At 37.2% G+C, this 10,087-nt stretch overlaps 1 protein-coding gene across 1 annotated transcript; it reads right to left on the reverse strand.

Annotated features, from left to right (window-relative positions):
- Positions 1 to 91: 91 nt before the first annotated feature.
- LOC105045390 (uncharacterized) lies at positions 92 to 5,246 on the reverse strand. Its single transcript, XM_010923653.4, has 2 exons — positions 3,145 to 5,246; positions 92 to 1,715 (listed from the first exon to the last, which is right to left on the reverse strand). The coding sequence occupies exons 1-2, from the start codon at positions 5,200 to 5,202 to the stop codon at positions 1,290 to 1,292; spliced, it is 2,484 nt and encodes an 827-aa protein (XP_010921955.1). The 5' UTR covers positions 5,203 to 5,246; the 3' UTR covers positions 92 to 1,289.
- Between the last annotated feature and the right edge of the window lie 4,841 nt (positions 5,247 to 10,087).

Consider the following 10,087-nt stretch of genomic DNA (forward strand, 5'->3'; position numbering starts at 1 on the left):
CACAATGAAATACTAAAACAAAATCCATGATAGGTCTTGCCAATCCATGTGTGGGAGAAGCAGTGGTATGCGCACTCTAGTATTATGTCTCCTGCTTTTTGTCAATTGACAAGTATGACATTTTGAAACTATACGTATTGTATCCCTTTTAAGGCCAGGCCAAAAAAACCTACATTCAACTATGGTGATTCTTATCCCGATAGAAATGACTTGCATCATCACCAACATATAATCCCCAAATGATGAAAAATAGCCATCATGAATGATAAAATCTACACTCTTGGTAGGTGTATTACTCGTAGATGAATTGTTAGTTTCTTTAAACTTCTAACAAGAAATATAGTCATCTTTATCATGCTAACCTTTATGACAATGTAAATTTTTGTTTATCATGCTTTTGTCATTCTTTTCTTTTGTCTCTACGCATGCCTTATCTAACCTTTATGACAATGTAAATTTTCCTTTTCTCATGCAATTTGATGTGAGAGCCATAATGATAATAAAGTGTTCAATAAACCTCCTACAAAAAGTACTTAAGCTGTGGAAACTCCTAATTTCATGTATGTTTTGAGGTTCTGGCCATTTTTAATAGCTGTCACTTTCTCATAATCAGCTGCAATTCCTTAGATGAGATTACAAGACCAGCAAAATAACTCAAATGCACATAAAAAAACACTTCTTTTGATTAATATAGAGTTTTATTGTCCAAGAACTCTAAATACTTGTTGAACATGAAGAATGTGTTCTTTCTTTGTTTTGCTATAAATTAGTCTGTCATCAAAATCAACAGCAAGGAATTGGCCTGTGAAGGGACAAATCATTGAGTCATAAATCTAATAGAATGCAGCTTTCATTCATCTCTAGGTCAAATTCGTATTTAATTATAAACCTGCACCCCCCAATCCCAAACTAGATTCAGACATTTTCTGCTTCCGAAGAGTGGAGAGTACAATATGCAAATATACTCTAAAATATACCATTACTTTTCTTCTTTAAAACTCCAAACAATAATTATTAACTTCATTCACCAAAAAAATTTACGGGCGTGCATTGCACATGCTTGCTACCAGCTTATGAAGTATTAGAAAATCTTTTAGTAGTTCTCCAATAAATTATAATATGTTTGAAAATTTACAAGCTGCTTATCATTTTTCCTTTTGGTACAACAAGATGATTACTCTTCATTGATATAATGAATGAAAGAATATGGCATACAATGCTAATAGAAAATAATTTTCAACCGCATTGTTTATTTTGTAAGAGGAGTGAAAACATGGGTGTATGTGGCGTCATTTTGTGCCCATCATCTCTAATGCAATGTCCACTAGAGAGCAGAGGGTTGTGTTGTGTCTGCTCAGTCCCACACTCCCAGAGAAAACATTGAAGCATTCAAGCTCTGATGTGGTTCCTGAGACATGCTCAAGCTCCTTTTCCATGCCTAAATCTCTGAAAATTCTGATATACCTTCCATCAGATTTCATCATCCCTATTGCTAGCTCAATTACAAACCTCCTTATTCTCGGGACCTTAATTGAAGGATAGTTATACTTGTTCAATATCTGAACCAGCTTCTTTGGGAACTCTGCCTCCTTAATGCCAGCCTTAGCAAGTTCCTCATTATATTCTTCAGGACTCATGAGTTTGATGATTTCTACTGCCAGGCCAAGAGATACCTCCAGTAATTTCATCTCTTCCACCAAAATCACCTTCAGCACCTACAAGAAAGGAAAGGAAAGGAAAGGGAAAAAAAAAGGAGCTTAAATGAGCCATTTGCTTGATCCACAAATTTGAACAAAATCTACCGAACTCTTTATGTATTCAACTTAGAACATGCTAGGAGACACTAACTGAACCACCCTCATCCTTTACCCTGTCTTCATGAAATTATGACATCTAGAAGACAATATATAAAATTATTTGAGAATAAGATTAAAAGTATGATGAAAAAAGTTCTATCTTTTCTCGACCTGTTAATCTACAACCAACCCGCAAATAATGTGTACTTTACAAATCACTCGGTGCTCAGACAAATGGCACTGTCATCTATGTTCACTTTAAATTATAGAGCATATTTATCTTGTCATGAAAATAGAAACCATTCATATGATATTCAAAGCATTTCTTGGTATTTTCTTAGACTTTTGGTTGTTTTTCATTTTCAGAGGGGATAATAAGTGTACTATGTAAGAAAAAATTATAAGCCATTATCAGAACAGGAGAACAGTGTCTAAAAATCGTATTTTGCAAAAAACAAACCTATTAAGTGATTATTGAAATACAGCTATTATCAATTCCATGAGTAAACTGAAATAGAACTCGCAGACGGTTATCTAACTTTTCCTCTCTTTTGTCCATTTAGGATTTTTTTTTTCAGTAAGATATATCAAGAATTTTCAGGTTTTGAAAAAATGAAAGCAGAAAGAGCAAGAAGTATAAAAATTTCTTTTACGTCTTATAAAAGAGGAGCTGTTGTTCTTGAGTGTATGAAATCAGATGAACTAGATGGTTAAAAACATCTTTCCACTCTTTTGCAACCAATCTTGGAGTTAATTCTTAAATTGCTATGATTTGCAGGTGCTACTCTCCACACTGAGTCCTATGATGCGCTTGAAGGGTTCTCCGCTTCTCCATAGACTGAAGTAAGGACAAGAGCATAACACAAGCTCAAACCTCATGGATGAGGATAATAGGCAGGACAAGTGAAGGAGTTATGGAATCAATTCACAGCCATAAACTGTTGTTTCATATTTCATTTTCTTCTGTTCACCTTAACAAAGAGAATATCAACAAAAGCTACGCACCTTAGCCTATCTTCCCAATGAACATTAGTTCTAAAACTAAGTATTCATCTGGCCTGAGCCTAGATGAATAGTTATTATTGATAAAACCTAGTTTCCAAGTCACTCTGTTCTGGTTCAGGATTTCCATATGGGGATCCAATGGTATTGATTGGCATGTATTACGATAGTTCTACGTTCCATGATTAACAAGCATATAGGTAGAAGCATGTGCTGCTTAGTTTGTGGCTGCCATACTCTTCTTTCTCATTCTAATTATTGCTGTACTATAAGTGCACAAGAGGCTAGAGCATTCAGTATAATAAAAGAAAACCACAAACTAGAGCTGATCTAGAGAGGAGCTTACCAAGGTAGCGCCTGCAGTGACTCCTCTCAGCTGGAAGAAGCATTCGGTCCCAGCATAGTTGCACAAGTTCCTCAGAATCCTCGACGAATGAATCCGAAGCACTGGGTCACTCAAAGAGCTCACAAGCCGCTCCACAACACCAGCCTCCTTCAGAATCCTGTCACAATTCTGCTTGCTTTCCAATGCCAGCATCGCCAATGCCTCCCCTGCCTCAACCTTCACGGAATTATGATCCTCAGTAAACCCAGTCCTGAAGAAGATCCTCAGCAGTTCCTTGACTATTCCCCCAGTGCTCCCAATTCTCTCCCTCGCCTCCTTGTCCATCGCCAGGCTGGTTAAAATCTCAATTCCCAACTTCTGAAGCATAATGTAGTGTTCTCCATGCTGCAAGATCTCTCTTATGTTGCTCACTGTGAAAACTATCTCTGATATCTCCTGACGAAGTGCCCTGCCAGTGCTCCCACTTGTGCTTGCCAGCATTTTCACCACCTGCAACGACCTCTTCACTGCTTTAATTTGAGACTCTGACACCCCCTCCCTTCTTCCTAGCCTCCTGCCGCCGCTGGTGAAGTCTATAATCTTAGCTAACAGACCTCTAGCGTGCCCCATCTTCCCACAATTGTCATGATCGTTTGCAAGCTTCTTAAGGATCAGCAGACCCAATAGATTGAAGACCGAGGACTCGCAGTTTGCTCGGCCGGCAGCGGAGCATTGGTGACCAACCTCATCAGGCTTCGGGTTCGAGCAACGTGGTCCGGTGTACAACAATGAGGAGATGGACTCCATGGCCCCTGGAATCCCTGCAACCCGGAGCGCATTCTGCTTCTTCCCGGCAAGCTTTGAGACAATGACTGCAGCTGACTTCCTGAGCTCCACCTCAGCTGAATTCTTCCAATTCAGCATCTCAATCAGCCTCTCGATAACCAGGGTGGATGTCCCAATCTTGCGGAGTGTGGCATCGGCGAACCGGTGGCTGGTCGAGAATTTGAGCAGGATGCGTGCCCCGATGAGCTGCTCATCACGGGAGCTCGAGGCGAGGAGCTCCTCAGCGAAGGTGATCAAGTCCATCCTGAGCCCATCGAAGATGCTCCCATTGAGACATTTCGAGTAGGCATCATAGAAGAACCTCTTGATCGACACCATGCCGTAGGCACCGAGGTGGCACTCCATGCTCACTTGGTCGAGCAGTCGGCGGTGGCTGATCTTCCACTCCAAGTAGGCCCTTTCAGCAAGGAATAACAGAGCCTCTGCAAGGGCCAAGCCGTAGAAAATGTTCAGCGCCGACCGCCGGTTCTTCTTGTCGGTGTCGCCGTCATGTACCACTCCATAGTCCTGCTCGATGAGGCGCATCAGTGACAGCAAGACACACGACGAGGCCGATAGGAGCTGGAGCCAGTAGAGAAGCCGGCTCACATTGCGGGAGAGGAAGACCCAGCCGGCATAGGGGAGGAGGGGGACATCGGAGGTATACCACGTCCGCTGCGCCGTAACGGGGGCCTCGCTGAACTTTCTCACATCTCCAGCAATTCTCCTGCTTTCGATCGAGAATGGCCGGAAGACGGCCAGGATGGCTCGGAAGAGGAGGCGGGAGCTGGACTTGATGGCGCGGAAGCTGGACCGGCCGGCCTCGGTGAGGGACCAAGTGGCCTGGTGCTGCCACTCGAGCTCGTGGCTCCTGCTGAATATCCTGGTGCTTTCGACGAGAAGGATGACGGTGATGAACCAGAAGTCCTTTCTTTCCAGAGTGATGGCGAAGCCGCCGAGGAGGACGACGGTGGCCCAGACGAAGCCCAGCGCGCCGAGGCCGCTGGCGGCCTTTTCAAGAATGGCGAGGCGGAGGGCGAAGAGGGTCAGCTTCTTCTCAGGGGCATCGTCACCATGCCTTCCAGAGCGGCCGGCAGCGTCGTCGTTGTTGATGCTTTGCAGGTCGCTCAACTCTCTCTGAGGCTCGAAGAAGGTGGACCCATGGCTGTCGCTGATCACGATGCTCAATCCATCGGATTGCTGGAGGACTTGGACCCGCGCGCTCGGCTCGCCGTCCTTGGAGTACTGTTCCATTAATTGTCTTGCTATGGCGAAGAAGAAGAAGAAGAAGAATGCGAGGTTAAATGGAGGAGTGGAAGAGGTTTAGTTTGATGCTTAGAAGGGAGTAGATGAGGGCCGAGAGAGGGGAAGGGGCGAAAAGTGGCGGAGTTTGCGTGGCATTCCGTTAGGAAGTTGTTGTAGCGCTGCTCCACAAGGTAGGGGGACGGGGTGGTTTGGAAGGATGAGAATGCCGGGAAGAAAGTGATGGTGGCGTACCGCGAAGAAGGTGATGATGGGAGAGGTGGCCCGGCGGGCACGCCTGGGACGTGGCGCCGACGTGGGAACCGAAGAGGAGTGACGCCTGTGGCATCTTTCGCTGCTGTCACTTTCTCCCGCATTTTGGGACATGTTAGTTTTCCGTTACAGGTTTCGGGTTGTATCTTTGGCGCCAAGGAATTATGGATCTTGTTGCCCCGTTAGATCGCTATGCGCACAGCTCTCAAAGCGCTCTGAACCTTTCAATGCATCATCTGCACAGATCGTGAAGCAATCATTGCACGATCCAACGGTTGGGTCACGCGAAGAAAGGTGAATTCTTCTTGCTTGCAAAGATACAATCCAGCCCGACCTGCGGGCTTCTCTCCATCGTGTTTTGTTGCGTTGGAGTCCTTTACCAAAATAATTTTTTTAAAAAAATTATTTATAAAAATAATATAATTTTTAATTTATTTATTTAAATAATATAAATTTTATAAAACGTCGTTCTAAATGGTATTTTATAGTGTCCACTTCACCATCCCTTTTTCACATGGATGACGAACAAAAAAAAAAAAACTCGTCAATTCAAATGGTATTTTTAGAAAAGTCATTTCAAATTGCGTTTTCAAAAATATCATTTCAAATGACGAGATTTTTTTTATTTTTCAAAAAAAAATAAAAAAATAAAAATTATAATTTTAAATTTTTTAAAAAATAAAAATTTTGATTTTGATTCAAATAAAAGTCATCATTTCAAATTAGTATCCCTATTTTAAATTATTTTTTTAAAAAAATATCTGAAAAAATTGGTATAAAAAAATAAAAAATACCATAAAAAAAGAAAAAAATTAAAAAACTAAAAATTATAATTTTAAATTTAAAAAAAAATAAAAATTTTACTTTTAATTCACATAAAAATTATCATTTCAAATTACAATCCCTTTTTAAAATTTAATTTTTTAAAAAAATATCCCACAAAATACCATATTTTTTTAAAAAAATTAATTTTAAAAAGGGATTGTAATTTAAAATGATGATTTTTATTTGGATTAAAATTAAAATTTTTATTTTCTTAAAATTTAGAATTATAATTTTTATTTTTTTTAATTCTTTTCTCTTTTTTTATGGTATTTTTTATTTTTTACATCAATTTTTTTTCTTTTTTCAGATATTTTTTTAAAAAAATAATTTGAAATGGAAATATTAATTTGAAATGATGACTTTTATTTAAATCAAAATTAAAATTTTTATTTTTAAAAATTTTAAAATTATAATTTTTATTTTTTTTAATTTTTTTCTCGTTTTTTCTCTTTGTTTTGGGAAATAAAAAAAAAAACTCACCATTTGAAATGGCGTTTTCAAAAATGCCATTTGAAATGGTGAGTTTTTTTTTCTTCGTTGTCCACGTGAAAAAGAGGTGGTGAGGTGGACACTATAAAACGTTTTATAAGATTTGCATTACTTAGATAAATAAGTTAAAAATTATATTATTTTTATAAATAATTTTTTTTAATTATTTTAGTAAAGGAGTCTGTTGTGTTACCTCGTCCTTTCTTGGAGGCTTTGCTGTTTCTTTTTTTCGACGTTTACTTTTCAAAAAAAAAAAAAAAACTTTCTTTGAAGGCCCCTTCATTTCATATACTGAATATAAAGGTGGTTATTTGATCTTCTTGTGACTAAAGTAATATATTTTAATTTGAAACCTCCACTTTAGGTTCATTAATTTTATATTTATCATATGATTAGTAACAGATCAGCAGACACTGCCATCTTTCGCTAGTTGCCGGGACAAGTAATGGCTGTTATTTCTGTTATAACGGTCATGGATTCCTTATCCTTTGACAATAATTCAGATAGGTCTTGCTTTCTTGCTGTCTATATTACAAAGGATCAACAAGAGGTTAAGGGATCAGCCCTAAGTATTGAGAAAAGATTTGAGGACAAGCATTTACTGTCCGTATCTCACTGATATTTGGATATCTTGACCCTTTTTCTGATCCATAGACAATTTATTCCTCATAGATTTAACACTAACATCCATACTGTGTGTGTATATATATATATATGGTATAATATCCATAGTATATTGTTTGACAAGGAGGTTGGCACTAAGTTTTTGAGCTCCAAAGCAACGTAATTTTGGTCAAACAAGATTACACAATCCTAGTCATCCATACAACAGCTGGGTTATGACAACTGACAAGAAGCCGCGTTCGGAGATTTGGGACTTGTCAGTTGTTTGGTAGTTCATCCGTACTACCATTCCAGGATCACTTTCAAGGTTTCCAAAAGAAGGTTCTCCCATGTATCATATTAATAAAAAATAAAAAGCAGAACAAGAATTATTTTTTATTCTCATTATATAAAAATAAATAAATAAATAAATAAAGATGATCAATGATACATAGAATTACTGAACAGTATGATTTTTATGATTTATTTAGCTACTTTTATGTGCATGCTTATCAGGAAAATTTGCATAGTATATAACATGAATCATACACTTTCGCACTTCAAATGTCACATGTAAGGCCTTATGTCTCTCAAACAAAGCTCGTGTCTGCAAGATTAGCACTCATAAACTAGAAATTATTTAGTTTTTAACTTTAGGAATCCAGGAACAAAATTTCTCCCTTTTTTTTTTGTTGCCCAGGTAGGGCCCAGGTATGTGTGGTCTGTTTGGGAGATGGGTGTTTGTTGCGAGGGGAGAGCCATGAGGTGGATTATCTTAAAAGTAAGGATGGGATTCTTTAAAGAAAGAAATCCCCTGTTTCTTTTGAGTGTAGCAATGCACAACTTATGTCATACCTTTTTTCCTAGTCTTAAGTAATGTAGCCGGGAAAGAAACAAGAAGAAAAAGAGCAAAGCAGTTAGCTGTTCCATTAAGCAAGCACACTTGTATGGTAGTGGCTTTAGGATTTTTATGATCTCGGCTCAGACCAAATGGTATTTAGCAAATGTGCATGCTTTGCTTAGGGATGTGATATAAAGTACATGTTTCGACTAACTGTAGAAACCCAAGACTTGTCCCATGAGAGATGCCAAATCTTTTTGTCGACCGAACTGTAGAGCTCCATAACCGATTTTTCATCTGCACAAACTGCAACATTTTAAAAATTATCAAAAGAATTCTTGAATTATTAAAAATTCCTCTCTCAGCCAAATGATTATCTTAATAATTTTAAAAGATATGGATTAGTTCAAAATTATCAATTACTCAGTATTAGATAATTTATTAATGAGCCTTGGAAATATTAATAGAGTTTGCAATCTATCAAAGCTATTTGATGTTGGTGGTGGTGTTACTTGTTCTTCTACCATTTGCTGATGATATGCTATCTAAAATATTATTTTTATATAAAAATATAGTAAATACATTTTTAAACCTTTTTAATGTTAATTGTCACATTCTATTTTGGCTTTTGGGATACTTTTTATACTTTCTCGCTATTTCAAATCTTTGCTCATGGGTAAAAACTATTGACCTTAAACCTATCTAATTTATGCTAAAAATCTTTGATAAAAGATTAATGTGATTTTGACAACAATAGTAAATCATTTAAATTGCAAACCCATGCCATTGAAAATGATTGCAATAAGAACCATTGACCATATAGATTATCTAATTTATGTTAAACTTTTGATAAAAAGATTTAATGATTTTGATAAAAACAATAAATCATTTATGTTGCAAACCATGCCATTGAAAATGATTGCACTACAAAAAATACTTAAAAACCAAAATTTATATTATTTTTGTAGCCTTTAAACCATACATCAAGTAGATATACATGGCAACAATTATACTAGTATGCTAAAATATATTGTACGGTACATAAAATTTATAATTTTTGATGTCATTGATCAAGATTTACATATTTTAAAATATCAATATATTTAAAGTCGCTATTCTCATATCATAGTAAAACATAGTATGTGCTATTTAATTGTAATTTTGGCATCGAATCGATGCTTAGGCTATAGCCCACAAAAGTTCATAATTTTGATTTCCAGGCATTTTTTATGATATATATCATCTTTAAAATTATTTTTTAGAAAAGAAATTGTCTCCTTCCCAGAAAAGAAAAAAGAATCCTCCCATTCCTTGCTTTGTCCTCCTCCTGCCTCCAGGCCACCTCTCCTTCACCACCTCTCCATTTTTCTCCCTCCAAAATTATCAATATTTGTACAAAAAGAAGAAGAAAAGAATGTCAGTATTAAGAGAATTTTAGCAAATTTCAACGTCAAGAGAAGTTTTTGTCATGAATAGACCTTCTAAGTCACGACTAGACCATACGACATTTCAAAAGGTAAGAAAGCCCAACAAAGATTATCTTAAATTAGTTTCAAACATAGTTCTTGATCATGAGAACTCACTTAGGATTTGAGAAGGAGGTTTTGTTTTGTTTTGTTTTGTTTTTTTGGTACAAGTAGGAGGCACAGCCAGTAACTTAGTGAGTTCTAGAGTAACATATACCATAAGCATCAGCATATAAGATACATACTAACTTTAAAAAGAATTTTGAATTGAAGAATAGGCGATACTGATCTCTATGCCTAGTAAAGTGCCGAACTAAAATTGATTTCCTTTAGCCATTTGTTGATCCTTTTGACAGATTAAACTCTGCAGCAGCTGAGAGTGGATTTTTCATTTCAGCTC

This window comes from Elaeis guineensis, chromosome 5, assembly GCF_000442705.2.
Source record: "Elaeis guineensis isolate ETL-2024a chromosome 5, EG11, whole genome shotgun sequence".
Lineage (NCBI taxonomy): Eukaryota > Viridiplantae > Streptophyta > Magnoliopsida > Arecales > Arecaceae > Elaeis > Elaeis guineensis.

Bases quoted from the DNA above. Each gene is read 5' to 3' on its own strand.
- LOC105045390 (XM_010923653.4), bottom strand. From the start codon at position 5,202: ATGGAACAGTACTCCAAGGACGGCGAGCCGAGCGCGCGGGTCCAAGTC. The intron at 1,716-3,144 runs GTAAGCTCCTCT...CCTTTCTTGTAG, and splicing joins TCACTGCAGGCGCTACCTTG to GTGCTGAAGGTGATTTTGGT.